At 35.1% G+C, this 27,010-nt stretch overlaps 1 protein-coding gene across 6 annotated transcripts; it reads right to left on the bottom strand.

Moving 5' to 3' along the window:
- Positions 1-393: 393 nt before the first annotated feature.
- abcb6a (ATP binding cassette subfamily B member 6 (LAN blood group) a) lies at positions 394-26,136 on the bottom strand. Of its 6 annotated transcripts, XR_012402171.1 has the most exons (22): positions 25,990-26,119; positions 23,212-23,761; positions 16,987-17,124; positions 16,706-16,895; positions 14,750-14,842; positions 14,468-14,660; positions 12,788-12,909; positions 11,346-11,455; positions 11,173-11,238; positions 9,271-9,396; positions 8,895-8,971; positions 8,726-8,789; positions 8,557-8,642; positions 7,994-8,051; positions 7,767-7,871; positions 6,734-6,908; positions 6,209-6,321; positions 4,217-4,311; positions 3,107-3,175; positions 2,600-3,002; positions 2,126-2,555; positions 394-1,879 (listed from the first exon to the last, which is right to left on the bottom strand). XR_012402171.1 is itself a non-coding variant. In XM_005160290.6 (20 exons), the coding sequence occupies exons 2-20, from the start codon at positions 23,725-23,727 to the stop codon at positions 2,843-2,845; spliced, it is 2,556 nt and encodes an 851-aa protein (XP_005160347.1). In that variant the 5' UTR covers positions 23,728-23,761; positions 25,990-26,119; the 3' UTR covers positions 394-2,842. The 6 variants fall into 6 exon arrangements, 2 of the variants coding, with proteins under 2 accessions (XP_005160347.1, NP_001139165.1); XR_012402169.1 differs by having other exon boundaries at positions 2,126-3,002; XR_012402170.1 differs by having other exon boundaries at positions 394-2,555.
- Between the last annotated feature and the right edge of the window lie 874 nt (positions 26,137-27,010).

Here is a 27,010-nt window from a genome sequence, read left to right as displayed (position 1 = left end):
TAACAAGTAACAAAAAGAAAGAACTATCATTAAACGTTTACTGCAATTTACAGAAAGGTTGACAGTAAAATGTAATTCTATGAAACAATAGTTTATATGCAACAGTGGTCTCACACTCAATTCCTGGAGGGCCACAGCTCTGCACAGTTTAGCTCCAACCATCTCCAACTCACACCTGCTTAATAGTCTATAGCAGTCTTGAACGCCTTGATCAGTTGGATCAGCTGTGTTTGATTTGAGTTGGAGAAAAACTCTGCAGACCTGCGGCCCTCCAGGAATCCAGTTTGAGACCTTTGATATTCAATAAATAATGTCAGGAATATTTAGATTAACAATCATTAGATGACCCATTAACTGATCACATTGCAATTCACTTTCATACAGACACCAAAATGAGACTCTTTCACCAATTTATTTAAAACACATACAAAATATGAAGGCAGTTTACATGTGATATGTGTTTAATGTACAAAAATCTCAGCACAGAATACAGAATCTATGCAATCAATAATAACAGAAATGCAATTATGTCTGTCGCAAAGTGAAATGTAATTCCTTCTTGCTTTACTATACAATAAAAAACCTTCCCAGGCTTCATAAATTCTTTATTGAGTCAATTGTTTCACCGAAGGCAAATTCTGAGACTATTTCATACATTAAAAACCTACCAGAAAGCTTCATTTCATAAAAAACCGACATACATGGACTTAAAAACTCATCCCACTGGCTCATTTCAACCTTGTCCCCGAGTTTAGTGTCATTACTGTAAGCTGTTTTTCCCTTTATATTAACGGATGACGAAGAACAACATATTTATTGCACCTAAGCACTGAAAACCACTCCAGGCAAACAGCATCTGACCTTTAAATACACAAATGATTAAGAAAATAAACAGTCTGACAAATATGAGCACTTATTATTCTGATTGAAAATGTTTTTTCCCCTCTGAATATAACTTAAGTCCTAAACTTAATCTTAAACTTAGCCTCCAAAGTATAGTATTTACTCTTATTTAGCTAGACCAGAAGAAAAAAAAAAAGTCAATTTAAAAATCAAATCAGGCCATTATAATACATAGTACAATTGCTTTTAGTTGTAGGAAGTATTTACATTTACAATCAGTTTTCAGAAGCTCCTTAAGCATATCAGGAGCATCAGTGCAACTTAAATCACTTAAATAGTGAATTTAAATAGACAACAGCACTGTACATTCATCCTTCTAAAGTGTCAGCGATGTATTGTCTTAAAGATACAGCAATGGAGGGATTTATACATCATGTGATTCTCTCATAACATACTGAAGTCATTCTAACATATTAAGGTCTCCCACTCATTTTCCACAAAGTGAATTTATAATTTTATATACATGAGTGGGAAGACTTAATGTGTTATATTGACTTAAATATGGTATACTTGCACTGCAAACATGCTTTTCTTACTTAGATTTCTTGTCTTGTTTATGGTCCAAATAACTAAAAACTCTTAAATCAAGAAGCATTTTCTAGACAAGCAAATAACATCGTCTTGTTTTCAGAAATAATACGTCAAAATTGAGTGAGTTTTCCTTAAAACAAGCTAAATAATCTGCTAATGGTGTAAGCAAAGTAAATGCATGTCAAAATGAAAGACTAGATTATTCTGCTAACCCTATCGGCAGATAAATTAGCTCGTTTTAATAAAAAACTCACCTAATTTTGGCGTAATATTTTTGAGAAACAAAACAATATTTTTGGCCTATATAAAAATCCAAATCCAAACTAAAAGGGCTCAGCGGTAGCTTAAATAATGCATCTGTGCTCTTTGGGTAAAGGATTCATCAGAATAAACAGCGAAAATCAGTCCAAGGCACTTAAAATATGTGGAAAAAATATTATAAAGCCTTTATTGACATGGCTATTCCTTAAAACTGCACCTACACGTTTCAGCAAATGTTGACCTTGTGTTCAATATATTATTCTAGTATTGTTTAGATATTCTAATAAGTCATGAGACCGTAACATTTAAAAGAAACTCCAGACGCACATGATCACTGTTACCCTGATGAAGGCACTTGTTTTGGCGAAATGTGTAGGCGCAGTTTTAAGGAATAGCCATGTCAATAAAGGCTTTTTAATAGTTTTTACACCTTTTTTGAGTGCCTTGGACTGATTTTTGCTGAATATTTTTTTGCGTGCCTAGAAAATGCTTCTTGATTTAAGAGTTTTTAGATATTTGGACTAGAAACAAGACAAAAAAGCATGTTTTTTTTTGCAGTGTATAAATAAATCTCTACACAATTAAAGGGATAGTACGCACAAAAAATGATAACTTGTAGTTACTTTACTCTCCCTTTGGAAATAAATTAGGAAAAAAAAAAAGTTTGGTGAGGCTGTGGATTAATTGTGAAAATCTTGTAAAAATGTTCTGCTAATTATTCCTTTACAAAAATGTAAAAACCCCAAAATCACTGAAAAATGACAATTTATTCACCCACAGGTGGTTTCAAACATGTTTGATTCTTCTGTTGAACACAAAAAAAGCTATTTTAAAGCATGTTAGAAACCGGTAACCATTGACTTCCATAGTAGAAAAGACTAATTCAATGGAAGACAATGGTTACCGGTTTCAAACATTTTTCAAAGTAACTTCATTAGCATTCAACAGAAAAGAAACTCAGACATGTTTGTGAGACGTGAAGTGTAAATAAATGATGAAAGAGTTTTCAGTTTGGGTGAACTATCCCTTTAAAAACTGGCAGCAAACCAAAAAAAAATCTAACAATTAAAAATCGGACATGCCTAAACAGCACTATTTGAGCTTAAAAATGCACATAATACCGGCGTATATTGCGATTCCCTTATGTCTAGTGTCCCCTGTGTGCTGTAGTGGATGTCTGTGGCTGTAGTTTCTCCGATTTTCTGTCTTTAGTCTCCGAGTCAGAAGCTGAGTCTGAATCCTGCGCCTGCTGCTGTTTCTGCCACATGTCAGAGTAAAGGCCGCCCTTTGCCAGCAGCTCTTCATGCCTACGACAAACAACAGCACTGGACTTTAAACCACAGAGTTCATGTATTAACCCGTATCAAGATTGACTGTGGATTAAGTATACTAGCACTTTAAATCAACTCACCTTCCTCTCTCCACAATCTGGCCATCACGAAGAACAAGAATCACGTCAGCTCCGATGATAGTTGACAATCTACAATATGCACATCAATGATAGCATCATACAATAATAAAGTCACTATATAACAAACTAAGAATTAAAGGTCCCATGAAATGTGTTCGTTTTAAGGATACCTATAAGCTAGTGCAGGGTTTCTCAAACTTTAGTTAACAATGCCAGTCACTCATGATGACCCTTAATATCCTCTGAGGTGGTTATGAATATACAAACCTTGCGCGCAATGGTGCACACACACCAATTGGCCCAAGTCTATTTATCGTTTAATTTTGGACAATGCAACTCAGAGATCATCCTACATGTTCAGTTTTTTATTTACGCGAGTGCCTTAAAGGTGTCAGAAAGTTTAACCTGATGCCATGAAATCAATCTGCTGCATCTGATCCTATTGCTGTGTTGAATGTAATGACCCAGGAGGTCGCAATCCAATAAAAAAATTTGCATGCTTTTTTTTTAATGCAACTATTAGCTACGATTAATTCCTGTAAGTTATGGATGTAATATGGCCATCATAGTAGTTAAATAAAAAGATTTTTGTAAATCACCTAGCAACTCTCCCTCTGGGAGGTTCCGACCCCCATTTTGGGAACCACTGCGCTAGTATGTTCCAAAACAGTGACAAAATTCACATTTAGAAGATATAACCATCCAAAAGCTTGTAGTTTGTCACTTCCAACTAAATGGATCAACATTTTTTATCACGTCATTTACATACTTCAGTTTCTTATCAAATCGTCTGACCAATCAAATGCTCTCTAGTATGCCCCGCCCCCTTAAAGATGAATCTCATTTGCTTTTCATTTGATGCGCTTCAGCACAACCACTCACCCTGGCACAGCTAAACTAAAGTAAAACTAGTTTAGCAAAACACTATTGGCTGGTTTGTTGTTTTTTTTATAAAGGGGAGGGGCTACTGTATGCCTCGCCCTCTCTTCATGTGTCAGTAGAGATTAAGTCAAATTTTTGGATAATGAAATGCACATTTCAAAGCACTTTACAAGACCTTTAATGAAGCTGGTTTTAGTGAAAGCATGACTTAATTCATTTGTTGTTTACCTGTGTGCCACAACAACTGTGGTTCTGTTGGCGCAGACTTTAGCCAGCGAGGCCTGAATGTTTCGCTCAGTCTGAGTGTCTAGAGCAGATGTGGCCTGCAGGTAGAGGATGGAGGAAAAAGATTATGAAGAAAAAAGTACTTTAAATTTTGACAAAATTAGTGGTAGACCAGACTGATATTTTGTTGAACTTGAAAACCCCTTACTGTTCACATGTTTACTATTTCTTTCTAATAATGTTGGGTAGCCTTTCCCACTTATATTTTATTGGTCAAAAATAACATGTTAAAAACATGCCATCAACACGGGTTGTTGTTTATGAGAATAACGAGAATTATTCATTCATTCATTTTCTTTTCGGCTTAGGTCCCTTCATTAATCTGAGGTCGCCACAGCGGAATGAGATCTAGACTTTACCATCAACATGCTGATTCATGCTAGACTCATGCTAACAACCTGCTACTTCATGCTAGCAAGTGGCAAAATGCTGTATAATGTACAAAAATTAAGGCTAAACATATGATAGCTTGGACATTTATGCTAAACTATGCTAGCAACATCCTTATTCATGCTTTGCAAAGTCAAAATCAAAGTTATGACATTATCAATGCTCCTTAATTTATTTATTATGTGAAAACCCTGCTATTTCATTCAAATTATGTTTGGTAGCCTTATCCACTTATATTTTATTGGTCAAACATCATACATATTAAACATAAAATATGCACAGACTAACATTCATTTAGTTGTATTAAATATCTTATTTTAAATTCAATGCAGGTTTAAATTAGAACCATTATAAAAAAAACACACTAGAAACATGCTAACAACCTGCTAATTCATGCTAGAAAGTGACAATATGCTGATTCAAGCTAGAAACATGCTAACAACCTGCTAATTCATGCTAGAAAGTGACAATATGCTGATTCAAGCTAGAAACATGCTAACACCCTGCTAATTTATGCTAGCAAAGTGACTGATTCATGCTAAAAACATGCTTACGACCTGCTACTTCATGCTAGCAAGTGGCAACATGCTGTAAAATGTACAATAATTAAAGCTAAAGATATGATAGCTTGGCAATTCATGCTAAACTATGCTAGCAACATCCTTATACATGCTTTGCAAAGCCAAAATCAAAGTTTATTTAATATAAATACAATTTATTTTTGGTGAAAACCAGTATAAGCACTGTTCTTTGGATTCTTTACAGATTGGAAGGTTCAAAAATAAAAACCGATATAAAATTACAATTAGAAACCTCTTGCCTGTCAGCTGCTGAAAACAAATAATAAATAAAATTCTTTAAAGGAGACCTACAGTATTATGTCTCTTTTTACAAAAATAAGTTTCTGATGTCCCTGGAGTGCATATGAGAATTTTCAACTCAAAATACCCCACAAATAGTTTGTATAACTCTTTGAAACTGTTCGAAACAGAGGAACTGAGTCGTTTTGGTGACTTTTGCTTTAAATTGAAATGAGATTGTGCTCCACGCCCTTTTTTTTAAAAGAGGGTGGAGCTATAAATGCATAATCATAGCAGCAGATTCAACACTCAAATGACAGACGGCTGCTTCTCACTCAGGGCTGTTTATGCTAATGAGGGAGAGATCATCACTAATGGGCAGGGCTTCCCCCTCTGATGACACGTACAAAGGGAGAATGTCAATCAAAGTGTTCCTGCAGACTGTTTTTATCAAGTGTGATTATAAAAACAGAGTAAATCAATCTTTGCCATTAGAAGCTGGTTATATTCACACACTGTTGCCACACAACTGTGTTTAAACCCCTTACAAAAGTGATTTTTACATAACAACCCCCCTTTAAAACCTTACTCCTTTCCGACTTTTGAACAGTAGTGCAATTCAAAAGCATACTTAATAAAACAATCCCAAATGTCTTAACAAACATCATAAAAACTACATTGAAAAATCAACTCATTCTAAAAAGACAATGTATTGCATTCTCCCATAATGCATTTGTGATTGTACCTCATCCAGCAGGATGATTTGCGGTGCTTTAAGGATGGTGCGAGCGATGGCGACTCTCTGCTTTTCTCCTCCGCTTAGCTTCAGCCCTCTCTCACCCACCTGAGTCTCATAGCCTACAAAAATAAACCAATTGTGAATCAAATGAAAAGAAAAAGGCATACAAGATCTAAATGGTGCTCTCTGTTCAGTTTCTTTCTTCAGCTGAACACAAAAGAAGATGTTTTTAAGAAAGCTGAAAACCTGTAACCATTGACTTCCTATGTACTTGTTTTTTCAACTATGGAAGTCAATGGTTACAGGTTTCCAGCTTCCTTCAAAATATCTTCTTTTGTGTTTAACAGAAGAATCAAAATCAAATGAAGGGAGATTAAATGTTGACAGAATGTTCAGCTTTGGGTGAACTAACCCTTCAATGATCTCAAATAATCTGAGCACATTTATTATTCAAATTAAACTTCGATTTTTCAATGACAACAGTTTAATTGTGCTTTCAATGCTGCAAAGTCAACACAAAGTGGTTCTCACCATCTGGAAAGCCTATGATTTTGTCATGGATGTCGGCGGCGATTGCAGCTTCCTCCACTTCCTGGTCAGTGGCCGTGACTCGACCGTAGCGGATGTTGTCTCGAATGTTGTCATTAAACAGGACCGTGTCCTGAGGGACAACACCGATGTGAGCGCGCAGAGACGACTGCTTCACCTGAGACAAAACCACATGCATGAATGACCATGCTTTGTACAAAAAAATGTGAAGAATAAAGTAAAAATGAAAAACCATTCTTTCACAGAACACACCATTAGTAACACTAAGTACTTGATTAAAGTAACACTAATTGCATATTTTGGTGTTCTTTTTTATTCCTAAGAAAATCTCTTACTTCTTCATTCATTCGTTCATTAATTTTCCTTCAGCTAACTCTCTAAATTTATCAGTGGTCACCACAGTGGAATGAACTGCCAACTATTCCAGCATATGTTTCACGCAGCGGATGCCCACAATACTGGGAAACACATATACACTCACAATCACACACACACTTATAAACTACAGCCAATTTTGTTTACCCAATTTACTTATAATGCATGTCTTTGGACTGTGGGGAAAACCAGAGCACCCGGGCAACATGCAAACTCCACCCGGGACTCGAACTAGCGACCTTCTTCCTGTGAGGCGACAGTAATAACCACTAAGCCACCATGCCGCCCTCTCCTACTTCTTAAAAGGACATAATGCAGTATTTATTACAAATTAATCAATTAATTTACCCTTAAAGTCCACATGAACCGGAAGGTACTCAGACTTTTCAGTATGTTGATGTCATTTCATGTGAAATGGAATATAAAGTAGGGGGCGGGGCTTTCTTTTTGTGAACCTTCCACTCATAGCAAACCTACAGTAACAGGGGCGGGGTTAAGAATAATAATATGCAGTTGCTATGGACCACCCCCCCAAAGGCAGAAAGAAACGGTTGGTTTTTGATATAAGATTACCAAAACAAACAACTTTTTTTTAGGAGCATTGTGTAATTTTTTTGCACATGATTATTGTCAGATTCACCTTTGAGATGTCTTGGCCATCGATCTTTATACACCCGCCTTGAACATCATAAAAGCGGAAGAGCAGACGGATGATGGTGCTTTTTCCTGATCCAGACTGACCCACCTAAAAGAGGTTACACATTACACAGCAGAGAGAAAAAAAACAAAACATGAACATTTTAACCTGAAACTCTCATGAGAATCTAACTAAATGATTAATGCAAGATAAAACTGCAAGTGACTTACAAGAGCAACTGTTTGTCCTGGGAGAACGGTAAAAGAGACATCTTTCAGAATCTCCTTGCTGCAAAAGAAATAAGTATTAAATAAAACTGGAACAATATTAAATAATATTGCTAAAACCTGCAGATTAATAATAATAATTGCGGTGGCTCAGTGGTTAGCATTGCAGCCTCACAGCACGTAGGTCGCTGGTTCGAGTCCCAGCTGGCCCAGTTGGCATTACTGTTTGGAGTTTGCATGTTCTCTCCATGTTGGCGTGGGTTTCCTCCGGGTGCTCCGGTGTCCCCCACAGTCCAAACACATGCACTATAGGTGAATTGGGTAAACTAAATTGACCTTGGTGTATAAGTGTGTGGGTGTGTGTGTGTGTGTGAGAGAGTGAGAATGAGTGTATGGGTGTTTCCCTGCACTGGGTTGTGGCTGGAAGGGCATTCGCTATGTAAAGCATATGCCGGAATAGTTGCCGGTTCATTCCTTTGTGGTGACTCTTGAAAAATAAGGCACTAAGCCAAAGGAAAATGAATGAATGAGTAGATAATAATAATAATATGACTGAAAGTACTTACCCTTGTGTGTAGCTGAAGAAGACGTTCTCAAACTCTACTTTCCCCTGTCTGAAATAAAGGTTTCCTGCATTGACTTCATCCTTCACCTAAATCAATGGATGGTGTCGTTAATTATTCATAATCATCTGTGCGGTGAATTTCAATGTAAACAAAGCAAAACAATATTCACCTCTTCTTCCTCGGTGAAGAGCTTGAACATGCTTTCCATATCGATGAAGGAGTTCTGGATCATTCTGTCCAAGAAATATTATGTTCGTTGTCACTTCTTTAAATATACATACATTTTGTAATGAACACACGAATGATGGACTATAAATTAAGAGTAAAAAGCTCCACACCGGTAGTAAGTTCCAAACCAGTTGAGAGGAGTGTAGAGCTGGATGATGTACGTTCCAAACAGCACATAATCTCCAACCTAAAAGACCATAAAAAAAATCACAATAGAGACCAATTACTACAGGATTTGATTGCTCCAAATAGCCAATCCCCCATAGTTATACTTTTTATTTTGATTATACATGAGCGATTCTAGAATTGCAGGTATATTTTGTGTCTCCATGATTTACCAACTATTACTTTTGTAATTGAAACAGTAAACAATGAAACAGTATTTTATAACATTGACAATTACTTTGCTGTTACTCTTGATCAATTTAACATGTCCATACTGACAAAAAGTGGTTTGATATTTGAGGTTTCCTTGACTGTTCATACCTGAAATTTTCCCTCAGTCACAAAATACGCACAAAGCAGAGATCCAGTCAGCAAACCCAAACCAATGATGAGGTTCTGTGTTTGATTTAAGAGCGCCAGAGATGCATTGGTCTTCCACTCCGATACCTGATCAAAAAAAGAAGATATTTATGATTCATTACTGTGGTCTATTACAGGGTTCCAACACGTAAATGAACTTTTTAAGACCATTATGAATGAAATTTCAGACTTATACAGGGCTAAACGCTAAATATTTGTTCTAATGGTCTGGTCTAACCCATCTAAAAAATATATGAATAATTTTGTTATTAGCCAAATATTTTAAATAATGTGTCAAAACCGAGCGGCAACATCTCGATCTCCCTTGTAAAACCAATATGGAAGTAACTAAAACTGTAGTTCATCGACTGGCCTTTAGGGGCTGGCTCCAGAAACTCTAGATGTTCACTGACTGCCATGCTAAATTGGCCAATTGTACAGCTGATAAAAACATGTTCACAGCCAGCTACAAAAGATGGTTTTGGTGTATATAGCTAATATTACCCTTCATGACAACTATGAGAGGGTGAATATTTTAACAACGCATTCATTTCATTTATATAAGGTCTGCATAAATAAGGAAATGGTCACTTGAGTGAGAGCTAGGTCTAGTTGCTCGCCATCATGTGACCTCAGCTGATTCCAGCTGATTAGCCGCTGAACTCTGCATATATATATATATATATATATATATATATATATATATATATATATATATATATATATATATATATATATATATATATATATAAAATTTTTTACACATATTTTTGTTTTATTGTATGTGGGTTTACAGAGTTAATTGCCTTTTGGGATTATTTTCTACACTTATAAGATAATAAGGCATGCTATGCTTTTAATTGTTTTCACACACCATTCACGTGGCCTCCATTTCCCAGGTGAAATTATTATATACTTTCATTTATAATTATATTTGTTTTAAGGTCATTTATCTATTATGTATCATTTTATTTGGAACATTTATGCACTCCAGAATCTGATAGCCTGACTAGCTGTAGGCTTTACAGGAGTCATCTGAAACGTTGTCATACAGTGTTCTGCCTAGATTTCATAAATAGCCTTGCCTTAACTAACACAGACTATATTTGAAGTGTTTGGATGTAATTCGCGTTTCCCTCCTTTAGAAAAACCTCATGAGAACAATGCTTAGTGGCTCAATGTATTACAACAGTGTTTTTAAGAGAGTAAACACAATTTACCCAAACATAAACGAGCCACAGGTAATGAAATGTTAAGCGTTGTTCCCAAAAAAAAAACCCATCTAAGCAAAATGCTAGCAGGCATCTCTGGCCCTGCTCATGCCCCGCCCCACGAACAAAATGGTGATGGTTGGCCACGCCCACTTGTAGCTTCATTTGCGCTCTTTAGAAACCTATGGGTGACGTCACGGATACTACATCTGTATTTGTTTACAGACAAGTAAAATCAAGCAAACTCTAACTGTATATATAAACACATTTTGTCAAAATTTTAACATGTTTTAAAAAAATATAATAAAGTAAACGTTCTCACAACAGCCTGTAAAGGTCAGTGTACCTTACCAGGTATCTATAAACACAACTTTCTATACATTTTATAGTACGGAAGATAATTAAACCATATTGGGTAAATAGAATTAATGAATAAAACATTTGTTAAAAGTTTTATTGAAATGGATTGTTGGGTGTTGGCCAAATTGGGTAACTTTTCATAGACATAGAAAAATTAAGACCTGTTAAAAATGATTTATGACCTACAACACAATATTTCAAGAAATTTAAGACTTTAAGACACCCTGTATTAGACATTACAAAGCTAATTAACTATAAAACACAACCAATTTGGTACCTAAAAACACTTTACCTGGTATTTCAGGATGGCGTCCTCAAAGCGGCCCACTTCGTAACTTTCTGCATTGTAATATTTCACCTGTTGATAATATCATAACACAATGCCATCATATTCTGTGCATTATACATTACATTGCATTTGTAACACACATTCTTACACCTTAACCAAACAAAGAGAAGCCCTACCGTCTCAAAGTTCAATAAAGAATCCACAGCTTTGGATTTGGCGTTGTTATCTTGTGTGTTCATATCACGCCTGTATTTGGTTCTCCATTCAGTGATAAAGATGGTGAGAGCTGTCGGAGACACGGATAAAAGAGCAGTCAATAAATAAAAAGCTGATCTGCTACATTTGCATCATTCTTTCCTTCTTTAGCTCTACTGTAGAGTTTGGCTATGTGAACAAATGGACAATTCTAGAATTTCACTTTAATGTTACTTCATTTTGATTCCTTTTGTTATATGTGTTTTTGTAAAGCATGTTATAATTTATATTTACCTATTTTTATTGAAATTAAAATTTTTGTTATGTTAATACTGAAACTTATTTTTAATTTTTGAAGTTTACCTAATTAATTTCTTTTATATTTGATTTGATTTATTTTCCAATTGCTGAAAAGTTTTTTTTAATATATTGTTTTAGTTAAACTATTATGCAAAAATCACTTTTATAAAGGGTTTAAACACAATTGAGTGGCAACATTCTGTGAATATAACCAGCTTCTAATGGCAAAGATTTATTAACTCTATGTTTATATAATCACACTTGATAAAAACAGTCAGCAGAAACACTTTGATTGACAGTCTCCCTTTGTACATGTCATCAGAGGGGGAAAGCCCCGCCCACTAATGACAATCTCTCCCTCATTAGCATAGGACATTAATCTTGTTTTTTTTAATCTGCCACTATGCTGACACATAGGCGTTTGTAGCTCCGCCCTCTTTTGAAAACAGCGCAATCTCATTTGAATTTAAAGCGACAGTCACCAAAATGGCACAAATTAGGATTAAAGCCTAAAATGGGTAGTTTTAAAGAGTTCTAAAACATAATTTGTGGGTTATTTTGAGCTGAAACTTCACACACACACACACACACACACACACACACACTCTAGGGACATTAGGGACAGATTAGGGACATAGACTTATTTTACATCTTGTAAAAAGGGGCATAATAGTTCCCCTTTAGCAATAAATACACTTGACAGCACCAAAAATACAGTAGGTAATGCAGCATATATAGTATATACAGCACATAATGCTATTGTTAAATCTTAAACAGTCAGCATTACTCAAACCACCAACCAGCTAGTCAAGGCCTACAGGTTTAACTTGAAATTTAAGAGTTGAAAATGTTGAAACAAACCTCAGGACGTCATATCTTTGAATAATTACAATAAGTCCCTCTACATAGTTATTGTTCTAATCATATAGTTCAAGATCATTGACATTGTTCTTAGTCTAGAGGTTTTACTTTTAATATTTAACTCTATCCCAAATGAAAAGGAACAAAAAGTGCAGTGTTTTCAGTAAACAGTGAATGCTGTCCAACTTTTAAAGGCTATGTTGATATATACACACATTATGCACGTATACAGATTTAGAAATGACCATTGTTAAATACTCACTGAGGTAGAGAGCCATGCATACAAAGACTATAAGGCCAAACCAGGCATTGAAATTGGATATGAAATAGACGATGGCGATGACAATGTCAGCGATGGTGGGGAAGATGCTGAACACGATGTAGCTGTTGGGAAAAAAATAAAGAAAGAAAAATTATTTCAGGGAAACACACATACTGTTATATGTAGTCTATGGTTTATATACATCGCTTATGTACAATGATACTAAAGCATCCAAGACTAAAATTGCACACAGACCTACATTACTGATCAAAAGTTTGAGATCAGTAAGAATTTAAGTTTTTAAAGAAGGCTAGATTATTTGGGTTGGGTGGGGTTGGGGTCTCTCCACACCCACATCAGTGTGTAGCATGGATAATGTGATGGCAGCCACAGGACAACGGCGCCAGTGGACTCACCACACACCAGCTATTGGTGGAGTGGAAACACAGTGATAAAGGCTATTCGTTGGATTGGGATGATTGGGAGGCCATGATGGGTAAGGACCGATGGAGGGAATTTGGCCAGGACACTGGGGTTACACGACTAATCTTGACGAGAAATGCCATGGGATTTTTAAAGACCACAGAAAGTCAGGACCTCGGTCAGAGTGTCCCATCCAAATGACAGACAGAAAATATTAACAATAATAAATAATAATAATAATGAATAAAAAAAATATTTGTAAAATATTTATTTTATTATATATAAAAATATATATATAAATATATAAATAAATATATATTTACACATAAAAAATATATATATAATTTAATAAATAAATATATATATATATATATATATATATATATATATATATATATATATATATATATATATATATATATATATATATATATATATATGCATACTTTGACTTGGATGCTATTAATCGAGATTGTTTGACAGCACTATTATAGAGTAAAACAGATTTTATTTCAAATAAATTAAGTTATTTTGAACTTTCTTTTCATCCTACAATCCTTAAAATGTAACAAATTATGAAAAACTCCCAACAGAAAATTTTAAGAATCATTAATAATGATTGAGTACCAAAAATAAGCGATTATAATAGAACAGTAAATCTCAGCATATAGTAATGATTTCTGAATAATCATATGACAAAGAAACCTTGAGTCGAGATGCTGCAAATTCAGCTTAAAAAAACACAAAAATAAATGTTAAACACTAATACTATTATAAAATTTGACCTTTTTTGCTGTAATTTTGATCTACTGTATAATAAATGCGCAGGTTAAATTAACTTTAGTTATATCTGCATACACAAACCAACAGCTCAAGATAAAAGTAAGATTACCCCCGTTTATTTTTACCCCAATTTCTGTTTAACAGAGAGATTTGTTTCAACACATTTTTAAACATAAGTTTGTTCTGTAGACTATAGAAAAAAAATGCTTAAAGGGCTAATAATATTGATTTTAAAATGGTTTTTAAAAAATAAAAAACTGCTTTTATTCTAGCCGAAATAAGACTTTCTCCAGAATAAAAAACTATTATCAGACATACTGTGAAAAATTTCTTGCTCTGTTAAACATCATTTGCGAAATATTTGAAAAAGAAAAACTTCACAAAAGGGCGAATCATTTTGACTTCAACTGTAAGTCAGTCTGTGTTAATAAGCCAAAATAATTATGTCTATTTCAAACAGTTGTTGTCTCTGACCTGAGCAGGCTGTTGATGGAGGATGTTCCTCTGTCGATGCTCCTCAGGACGTCTCCTGTCCGGCGGCCCAGATGCCAGCGCAGAGATAGAGCATGCAGATGAGCGAAGAGCCGCACCTGCACCACGCGGTTAGTGTACTGCTGCACGCGAATCCACAGGAACGAACGCAAGTTACTCACAAACCCAGACGCACCTGCACATGGAGACAGATGGAGACGAGACGGTAATCAAAATGCACATCAAGCTTTTTTAGATATGGATAAACTTATGAGGTTTCCTCACCAGCTCCACCTCCCTGCAGGAACTTCAGGAGACAATAAACACACACCGTCATGGCCAGAGTCTTCCAGGAGCTCCCGTCTGTCAGCTGGTTCACTGTGAAATTATAGTGCAAAACATTATTACATTGTGTTTATGTACAGTTGAAGTCAAAATTATTCGCCCTTTTGTGAAGTTTTTCTTTTTTAAATATTTCTCAAATAATTTTGAACAGAGCAAGGAAATTTTTACAGTATTTCCTATAATATTTTTTCTTCTGGAAAAAGTCTTATTAGTTTTATTTAGGCTAGAATAAAAGCAGTTATTAATTTTTTTAAAACCATTTTAGGTCAATATAGTTAGCCCCCTTTAGCAATATATATTTTTTCAATATCCTACAAAACAAACTCTATCAACAACAACAAACAAACAAAATCATTAAACTACGACTTGCCTAATTACCCTAACCTGCCTAATTAACCTAATAAAGCTTTTAAATTGCACTTTAAGCTGACTATTTTGTTTTAATGAACAAAGATCTTATTATTATAACATAATTGAGCTGAATAATAAATAATACTTCATGTATATATTTTCGAGCATGTTTTTACTCATTTTTCAAGTAAACAATACCCTTTTTAAACGTAATTTGAGTTACGACATCAGCATTTGGTGCAATAACCCCAATTGTTAATAATAAAAACATTTGTTATTCTAACAAAAAAAAAAAAGATATTAAGTTTGTACAGAATGATTTATTCTTCACGTATGAGCCGGTGCTAGGGATGCTCATTTTGGTTAATTTTGCCAACCGACAACCGCCGATCGTTTACCAATTAACAGTTAATGGGTCAGATTAATATTAAATTGTTATTTAGTAAAAAAAAAATATTGTATGTGTCTATTTTGTGTCTGACGCATTAAATATTGCATTTTAAAATACTGACTTATTTTAACATGCGAACAGCAGCATACAGAACATAACAGAGCATCTTCACGCACCAGCATAGATATAAAGAATGAACTAAATTAAAAACAAAATAGTCCTGCCATGGATATTTTTCACTTAAATGACAAATTTAGATCACAAAACGAAACACTGACTGTATCCTATTTAAGATTCAGCACAGGACGTGTTTTCCATTCATGTTTTTTTTTCTTCCGTCAAATAAAAATATCAGGCTACCTCAAATAGATAGATCCACGGAAAATATGCATTTAATTAATGCTCAGCTGTTATTATTATATCACAAAACCTCTGTCAACATTTTTAATAAACTGACAAAATGCCAGGTCTTAATTTGTGCCAGCACTCTCTGAAATCTGGCACCTAATTTTACGGATCCCGCTCCTCAATGTACTTCCTCCCCTGTCCACTGTTCACTTTCCTTTGCGACTCCCCAAACCTCTTCACTTTCGTTCATGACAACACCCCCCCCCCCCCCCCCCCGTTTTTTTACATTCAACAGCGACACCCCTCTGCCATTAAACAACCAACGTAACTATAGCAAAACTTATGCGTTTTAAAACGAAAACACATTAGTGTAAACCCGGCCTGAGACAGAGTCGTCCAGTCTATTATGCGTTTTAGAAAGGGGCAGAGTTTGTAGGTGGAAACATAGATCATGGGCATGACTAGTTTTAGTCAAAGATCTTGTTTTAGGGTCTTGAATAGATGCTGAGGTTTTACCTGTCCTGACCAGCTTGAAAGTATCACTCAAAAACAAAGGCACAGTCAATGGGACCCCTGCCTTTAGCATTTGCATCAATTTGGCTCAGCCCATGCTCAGGAAGCAAGAGGTTTTATTGTCACATTCTAGCAAGAGTTTTGGATAATATGAGATCCAAAGAATATAACTTTTCAGTTACATATAGATTATTGGTAATTTTAAACTCGATTATATAAATTTATAATCCCACACCGTGCAAATCGGAGCAAGGATGCTATATGAGACCAAGCAATTTCCTCTTGTTCTGTACCTATGTTCTTGTAGTAGATGGGCACAAACACATTGATGGCGCGCTCGATTCCCAGCATCCCGAGACACATCAGAACCAGCAGCTGGAGCAGGACACTTCCTTTAGGCCACATGTATGGCACCAACAAACGCACCTTCTTGCCAAAGTCTTTCCATGTAGACTGATCCTCATCAGAATTACCCAACAGGGGCTGAAAAGAATGTATTAAAAATGTATCAAGAGCTCAAGATTATTAAAGATATATTAGTGGTACAGATTTGAGAGTGGATCTAATGTCGTACCGCTCCATGCTCCACGTCTCGCTCGTCTTCATTGACCAGAAGCATGTACGGCCGGCGGGGCAAACCTGGAGCTTTGAGGCCTAACAGGAACAGCAAACCTGAGCAGAAGTATCGCACCAGCCAGAATGCAAACTCCATCTGCAGAGATAAAGTCACAGTAATATTATATACAGTTGATGTCAGAGCCCCCGAATTTCTGTTTAATGGAGAGATTTATTCAACACACATCTAAACAATCAATTTAATAACTTATTTCTAAAAACTTATTTATCTTATTAACTTATAAATATTTTATATTTGCCATGATGACAGTAAATAATATTTTACTAGATATTTTTTTAAGATTCTAGTATTTAGCTTAAAGTGACATTTAAAGGCTCAACTAGGTTAATTAGGCAAGTTAACAAAGAAACAAACAAATATTGCTTAAGGGGGCTAAGAGTATTGATAATATTGCAGACTAACATGGCACATTGCCCATCATAGATCAAATTATATAATCACTATTAAAATGTTTAAACGACATAATGCGGTGAAACCGAGATGCTTTGTTGAGTTGATCAAATAAGGGCCACAAAATATACCTTTCAGCATCGATATCGCAATGTGTGCGTCCACAATAGTCACATGATCGCAGGATATGCAATAGCTGAGGGTTTGTTCTGTAGACAATTGAAAAAACATTGCTTAAGGGGGCTAGTAATTTTGACCTTAAAATGGTCTTTAAAATATTAAAACTGCTTTTATTCTAGCTGAAATAAAACAAGTAAGACTTTCTCCATAGGAAAAAAATATTTACAGACATACTGTGAAAATTTCTTGCTCTGGTAAACATCATTTGGGACATATTTAAAAAATAAAAAATAAATTAATTCACAGGAGGACGTGGGAATTTACATTTATATAATCTACTTCCAAATTAGCAATAATCTATATCTGAAAAGTTATATAATTAGCTAATGTCATTCAGAACTGTAGCTAGGGTGTGACAGACCTTAAACTCTTGGTATCCTGAGCACTGGCTGTGCCAAAGTGATGCAAATGCTATGGGCAGGGTCTTAACGACGGTGCCTTTGTCTTCGGGTTTTTGGGTGATAATCCCTTTTGTTGATAAACTTGTGATGTCAGTGGCTTGGCAAGTATATTCACCTACCTACCTACCTACTTCATTTACTTACTTTGTTTAGCCCTCTCCACCTATCCACTCCCCTCCTCCTAAAAACATAATATGGACTCATTTTAGACCTGTGATAAAACTTGCAGACTGCAAACTTGTAAGAGACTCCGTTTAGGCTCTTGCAAACTCGTGGACCTCTTGAAAGCGCTGTATGACTGCAGAACAACCAACACGTCTCAATAACATATTTCAGCTTGTTTCGAGTCTCCTGGACTGAGCTTTCCAGGTTTAAAATTTACGTTTGGTTTGGGTCTCGGAAAGGGGTGTCGCAAAATGACTCGACAGCGCCACCTAGAAAATTTAAACGGACGAGCCCCCGATCCACGAATCACGCACATACACGAAAATTGGCACACACCTCAAACACACCAAAACATACGAAAAAGTCTCTTGGAGCCATATCTCAAACCCAACAGGAAGTCGGATATTTTTGACTTCCTGCGGCGAAAAAGTGGCGTTTTTGCCATTATGCCTCCAGACCTGAACACGAGTCCAGACCTGAACACGTTTATATGCTGATATCCAGATAGAGTTATAGCGCCACCTGCTGGTCAGAGGAAATGACATGATTTACAGTGTAATAAACTCCTCCCACAAATTTTATCGTATCAGCACCAAATTAGGGTGGTGTTATCTGAAAGCTCTAGCGATGATATATTGTGAAGATCTAGAGTTTTCGCAGAGGGGCGTGTCCGTGGCGGCATGACAAACCTCAATGCTTCGCCATGGAACAGGAAATCCTTATAACTCAACCACATAATGTCCGATCTGCCTGAAACTTCACAAGGTTGATAAAAGTCCTCTCCTGAACACATCTTTATAACAATATTGAAGTGGGCGTGGCTAAATGACTCGACAGCGCCACCTACCAAACCTAATCGGACGAGCCCCTGATATACAAATCACGCACATGCACAAAAATTGGCACACACCTCAAACACGCCAAAACATACGAAAAAGTCTATTGGAGCCATATCTCAAACCCAACAGGAAGTCGGTTATTTTTAACGTCCTGCGGCGAAAAAGTGGCATTTTTGACATTTCCAGGCGTTGTATTTTAACGAACTCCTCCTAGGGATTTTATCCGATCAACACCAAAATTTGGTTTTGTCATCTAAAGGCCTTGGCGATGTTAAATTGCAAAGCTTTAGAGTTTTCATCGATGGGCGTGTCCGTGGCGGCCTTGCAAACTTTGACGATTCGCCACAAAACAGGAAGTCGTTATAACTCAGGCATGCATTATCTGATCTGCCTCAAATTTCACACATTTCATAACAGTCTGGACCTGAATACGTTTATATGCTGATATCCAGATAGAGTTATAGCGCCACCTGCTGGCCACAGGAAATGACATGTTTTACATTGTAATATACTCCTTCCGCAAACTTTATTATATCAGCACCAAATTTGAGTGATGTTATTTGAACGCTCTAGCGATGATATATCGTAAAGATCTAGAGTTTTTGCAGAGGGGCGTGTCCGTGGCGGCATAACAAACCTCAACGTTTCGCCATGGAACAGGAAATGCTTATAACTCAACCACACAATGTCCGATCTGCCTGAAACTTCCCAAGGTTGATCATAGTCCTCTCCTGAACACATCCACATAACAATATTGAGTCTGTCATAGCGCCACCTGCTGGCAGAAGGTAGTTTGGCTTGTAACTCGGCCCCACAATGTCCGATCTGCCTAAAACTTCACATGGTTGATGAAAGTCCTCTCCTAAGCACATCTACATAATTATATTGAGTCTGTCATAGCGCCACCTCCTGGCAGAAGATAGTTTAGCTTAACTCAGTCACACAAAGTCTGACCAGCCTGAAAATTTACATGGTTGATTAAAATCCTCTTCTGAAGACATCTACATGCCAATATCGAGTCACAGTCATAGCGCCACCTGCTGGCAACAGGAAATTACATATAACTCAGCTAAACAATGTCCGATCTGGCTAAAAATTCACATGGTTGATAAGATTCCTCTACTGAAGGCATCTACATGCAAATCTTGAGTCACAGTCATAGAGCCACCTGCTGACAAGAGGAAGTTTGGCATGAATGTTCGATTTTCTCAGGTTCTTTATATATATCGGCTTAAATTATTATTGTTCGCTGTTCTCTGTCATCCTGAGGCCACTGGGCGGCGGTGAGCCCGGGTGCGAGGTCCCTATCATCGCTGCTTGCAGCTTTAATTCTTTAATTATTTTTTTCCCAACAAGGCCAAATCACAGTGTATATTAAGAGAATAAGTTCTGTCATTTTCAGAAATGTCTTTTTTTATTTAAATTTTTAGATGTTCATTTTTAGATGTTTTAACTCTAGTTGAGTTAACCAATAAGAAACCAATAATTGATGTACTAAGCCCGATTTTCAGCTAATTAAATCCACAAAAAAGCTCTAAATAATATTATTTATATTTGAAATTGTGAAGAAATTTTATCAAAGCTTTATAGATTTAATCAAATATCAACTATTTACTCAAACCCATATATAATGGACCAGTAAATCCAGAGAAACTCGGTTATTTATTTATTTATGTAAAACCATATTGTATATGAAATAAAAAATAATTAGGATTTATCTTTTGTAAATGTGCTTAAACCTTTAATACGTTATCATATAAATATTGTAATTATTGTAATTCTACCAACAAATTTTAATTTAATTAAGTTTTATAATATTATATTTAAATGTAACCATGTTAAAATATATTATTATTATTATTATTATTATTATTATTTAAACAACCCATGCAGATACACTGAATAAATTGTAATCAAATCCATATAATAGAATTTAAGTTATAAAAAAAAAGGTTTGAAACAAAAAAAAAATCCTTTTTTGATATTTTATTGCAGCAATTTATAAAGTAAAATAAGTTATATTTACGTGTTTTACTCAAACACGTAGCTCCAAACTGTGAATCCAGAGAATTCAATAAATTTTCTCATATTGTTGTAAAAATGCTGCATTATTTACGTTAATTATTTTTGTTAATTTATATTTAGATTAGGTCTGGCAAAATTGTTGGCTTCTTTTATAAAATATATTCAACTAGCAAGACCTGAATGAGTAGAGTAAAACTGCCATGTCATGAAGAGTCAGAAAACCTGTTATCTGATTGGTCAAACTCAAACAGTTGGGGTGTGGCCAGTGTGGGCAGAAAGGAATTCAGCTAAATCTAACAATGACCAGCAATATTTACTCATGCTACTGCCTACTATACAAGGACAGACAGGGATTCAACAATATTGTTTTAATGACCGTAAAACTTTACAGAATTGCAGAGTCATTCAGCATTGCTAAACTACTGTATCAGCAATATATATTATAAACAATCCTTTTAAGAAATAACCATAATGCTGAGTCATGGTGTGTGAGCGGCTTTGCTAATACTACATGACAAACTGCATCTGTGCTAAAGGTTATATAATGTATACATACATGCCTACCTACAGGTAAGAATCTGCAGGTCAATAGGGAATTAAACGTCATATCATTATTATTATTATTATTAATAATAATAATAATAATAATAATAATAATAATAATAATAATAATAATAATAATAAATAACCATAATAATTTTCTAGAGATTGATAAGGACAATAATTAATTTTTCTAAAATGTCATGTTTAAATATGCAAATGAAATATTAAAATGCACAAATATACTGTTTCAGTCTAACACTGGATAGTTCCACTCAATAATTCTTAATTTTTTTGATATAGTAGTGTTATTAATTATTTTTTTATATAGAGAGGGGATTGTGGGTATTTATTTTTATCAATTGAAAAAAAAAAATAATATTAATAATAAAAATAATAATAATAATAAATAAATAAAATGCAAATCCCCAGCAGAAAACAAATGTTCATTTTTTGTAGAATTAAATAATATATTGTAATCAGGCAATGAAACTATATAGGTTGGTTTGTTAATCTGTGCAAGTGCTTCTGAAGTGGAGATTTATTAGAGAAAAAGAGATATATTAAAAACAGAAAAAATAGAAAAAAATCCTAAAATATATTTGAAATGAAGTCTTATATATAAGAAAACTTTTTTTCCCCTTTGAACACAATATATTTATTTAAAAAAATATTACGGAGCAGTAAACATGATTGGTTAAATGATTCAAATGAATCATTGACTTGCTGTCCTCAAAAACACAGATTTCTTTACAATTTAAAACGGCATCTTTGGATATTTTTTTCTGCTGGAGATACTGTTGTCCTAAAAAAAAAAAAAAAAAAAAAAAAAAAAAAGCAAATAAAAAACGGAAAAAAAGGAACGGTATTACAAAAAAAATTGTTTTAAAAAACCTTGATTTTTCCAAACCGCGGTATACCTTGAAAAGGGTTATGGTTAATATTTTGATAATCTGCATTATAGATTGCTCTATGAATAAAGAACTTCTCATTTTAGATTGATTGAGATGATTCTGTAGGGGAGTGCATCATGCATAAAATACAATTAACAGTCTACAAGCATAGATAAATACATTAAAGAAAAAGATACAAATGAAATATTCAGGCACAGTAATTGAATAATCAAATGTAAAGTAATACATTTCTTTGTTGTTTAAACAATTCAGTAAAATTTAGGCACAGGCCTCAAAAACACACGACGCAAATGATGTCCTGCGATGTGACATTGCAATATTGATGCTGAAACAATATATTGTGCAGCCCTACTTGAAAGTGTATTTTGTTTACATTATACTAAAAAAAACTCTAAGTATTCTTCCTAATGGTCCCTTTTCACAAAACCGTTATGACCTGTTTAATGCTCATCATAATCTTAAATCCTTAAATGTTTTTAATCTTTAGTTTTCTTTTTAAGTGTATGTACTTTTATAAGTACATATGAATTTGAGGTTGTTTTCTCTTCTTTTCTTCCTTTTTTTTCATTTTTCTGAAAGTCTTGATAAAAACAATGTAGAGTTTTATTATTTCAGCAAATAGGATCATAAAAATGATTTGTCGTACTCTCCTATTTACTGCGCTCTAGTGTACCCAACTACAGGGCCTTTTGCTACCAGCAAGCGTACCTGTTGCTCGGACGTCTCCAGACTCCACCACCACTGAGGGCTCATCCAGGACACAAATGCCAGATTATCGGCTGCGAAAGCTACTGCCCAGTACAGCAACAGTACAGTACTGTGTCCTCTGGTTCTGTCCCGCACCAGAACCTTCCTTCTCTCCAGACGCAGCAAAACTACAGCCCAAATCCAGCCCAGCATGGAGAGACATCCATACAAAACCACATATCCCGGCAGCTCCGCGCTCCAGCTCAGCCGAAACACCATCCAGCCCAGAGCCTGCAGGATCAGTAGCACCGACAGCCCCACCTGCAGCCGGTACAGTCCAGAGCGGGGGACGAATTTGGGCTCCATGTCTGTGCCATAGCGGCTGTACCAAATACACAGCAGTGTGCCGAAGAGGAAGAGGAGGGTGAGGAGGACGGATGGCACCAGGGTGAAGTAGAAACACAGAGTCAGGCCGCCCTCCACCCAGACCTGCTGCATGGAGACGCCAGCCTCACAGAAACTCTTCATCTCCACCATGATGAAGATGATGATGGATCCACACGAAGAATATCTGGAAGAACGTTACAGCTGAAGTCAGAATTATTAGCCCTCTTTTCTTTTTCAAATATTTCCCAAATGATGTTGAACAGGGCCAGGAATTTTTCACAGTATGTCTGATAATATTTTTTCTTCTGTAGAAAGTCTTATTTGTTTTATTTCGGCTAGAATAAAAGCAATTTTTAATAATAAAAAAGCATTTTAAGGTTAATATTATCAGTCCCCTTAAGCAATTTGTTTCTCGATTGTCTACAGCAGTGGTTCTCAAACTGTGGTACGTGTACCACTAGTGGTATGTGGGCTTCCTTCTAGTGGTACGCGGATTAATAAAATATGTCATATGTACATGCTACATACATTTAAATAGATTATCAAAAATGATTTACATATGAATATGATGACATAACGCCTATATTTATGAGGTCCAGGCAACATTTCCAGGTGCTGATAAACATGGAGTTTTTTCTCTTTTTTTTTTTTTACTTTTTAAGAACAGTAAGCTACCATTTTTAACTTTTAAAAGCACATTTTAATTTAAATGTTCTTAATATTAGGATCTAATATGCCTCGTTTTTGAACTGTACAGAGCTTTAGCTACTTTAATGGACCTAATACACTACTGTTTTTCAATACTACTCATTATGGTGGTACTTGCAAAGACAACTTTTTTCTGAGGTGGTACTTGATGAAAAACATTTGAGAACCACTTGTCTACAGAACAATAATATTAATTATTGGACTTATTACTAACAATTCAGGAGGGCTAATAATTCTGACGTCAACGGTATACTGTAAACTTTTGTTTTACATATTAAGAACATATTATGGCCTTTCCATAGTATTGGGATGCTAGCAAATGGCAATACCATGTTAATTTATATTCGGCATATTCACATACTATGATGTACACCCAAAAACGGGTGTTTAGTGTTTGTTTAAAGTACTTAAATTAAGCTGAAACAACATAATTCTTAAGGGTTTCTTGAGGGACAAGTCGTGCTGGGAGATAAGGCAAAGATGTAATCTCGATAATTATTTTCCATATGAAACGATAACGATATTTATTTCGATACAAGTTGTTAATGCTTTCAGATTTAAAAGAGTACCCCAACAATGACTGAAACCACAAAAATTATCTTTTTTCGTGGCCGAAAATTTGGTACATCCCTAATACCAACATACTTTTAGACTCCCATTGTTGCACATTTCTGCTCTTAGATCAATATAGAGTAAAAACATGCACTTAAAAATTAAAACATGAACTTATCACAAATTTGATCACAATTCAATATAATATCGTTTATCGGCCAAGCCCTAGGAACAGCTTATTAGTTTTTGCACATGTATATGGATTGATCATAAAACAATTAAAGTTAACTTCATTCCTTCATGTTGTCCTAACACAAATTGATTGTGTGTGACCCAGCATTTTTACAGTGTATTTACCACAAAGAAAGTACACAGAATAAAATAGAAATAAGCATGTAAATGTTGCACTTTCAGAAATAAGTATTACCGAGATACATGCTAAAAAAAACGGAGTACTTTCACAGTAAATGCAAAAAGTAATGTTGTTGTACCATAACAGTAGCACATTATGTAGTCACATTTATGAAAGCCTGAATTGTTGGTTTGTTTTGATTTCTGTTTATTGTCATCTAAAAATAACATCTTAACATTATATGTTCAAAGGAAAATCAAGCAATACCAAAGTATTAATATGGTACATGTTCAAAATGCCATCAATATCATGTACGTGCTTAACTTTATTTTTAAGATGTATTGTATTTTCTTTTGTACAGAGTACTTATATGTATATTTAAATGTAAATTTACGTCAAAAACCTTTGCTGCTGATATTTATGAGGCGGTCTTTAATTATAATACATCACATAATGCAATATGATCCATATAATACTTCACAATATTAATACTTAAAGTACGGTGGTTGTATTGGGTTTTTATTTTGCTTGACCATGGTGCCTCGTGTGGTATATAATTTATAATATAATATTATTATCAAAGTCTTTACAAGAAAGTTGTGACCAACTTACTATTGCTCGAACATGACAGTATACGCACTCTAACGTGTTAAATACTGTGCAAATGGCTCATATCAACAACTGACAGAAATAAAGGACATTCACTTCTTAACACGTGTCATTTATTAAATGTATCAGAGTAATAACCATAATATTGACACCATGTTCATAATGTGAGGTCAGTGCGATTATGAACTAACCTGTTTCCAGCGTCACCTTCAAGTCTTTCGAGTGCGTCCTTCAATAACTATCCCTTCAGATGAATTATGATTATTCCAGCGATGTTAAATCATTCAAAACGTCTGCTCATTCAAAACGTCATAAACTCACGCCGTACAACTCCATCATCCATGACTTATACAATAACACCGGGGAAAGACAAGAATCTTCATGGTCCTAGTGCTTTGTGTTTTAAAGTTGAAACGTCACGGTTACTGACGTGGGCAGTGTTACTTTTCTCAGCGCACGTATGGTTGGTCCAATCAGAGTTCGTTACGATTATTTAGTTTGATTTATAGCGGCTTATTTTTATTCTCTGTTACCTATCAAACTTTTTGATCTATTTATGCTAAATTAATATGTTTTAAGCGTATAAATATGTATATTGAACAAAACACGATCTATGATTTGAATGGGAAATTGATATTTGGTTATCTGAACCTCTCCATTGGGCACCCCCTGTGCAAATAGTATAATTTTGTACTAGTTGTTAAACCTGTACTACAAGAAGACTACAGCCAAGTATCATTTTAAAAAGGACCTCTATGGTGGGTTACAACCATGGTTACAACACCAGGACAGAGTGCACCTCATGGTCTTAAAGTATACCGGTTATTGTAATGGCTAAATTAGTAGTTGCTACATTTTCACTTACCAGCAGAGAGCACCATTATACAGAGTATGTTCACTGTGCAGTTAACACAGCCTTTTGTCAACATACTACCAAGTTTTTTTTTTCAGGTAGGCTTATGTGAAACAGTATGCATCATTACAGTTCAGATGGTAATTGTATTAGGTGCATTCTGCTTGTAGCTGATTGGACCAACTTTTTGGGTTCACAAATGACTTCATTTTCTTGTACAGATGCAAGAAAGTGCATGCTGTTAACCTTTCCTCAGAGATTTTGGTTTGTGGTTGCTTCAGATTTGTTGCTACACATCCACAATGTGAATCTCCCATCTACACTTCATCTGAAACCTGCTCTATTGGACTGAGATCTGG

The sequence above is a fragment of the Danio rerio genome, chromosome 1, assembly GCF_049306965.1.
Source record: "Danio rerio strain Tuebingen ecotype United States chromosome 1, GRCz12tu, whole genome shotgun sequence".
Lineage (NCBI taxonomy): Eukaryota > Metazoa > Chordata > Actinopteri > Cypriniformes > Danionidae > Danio > Danio rerio.
This window is presented reverse-complemented; position numbering and strand designations above follow the sequence as displayed.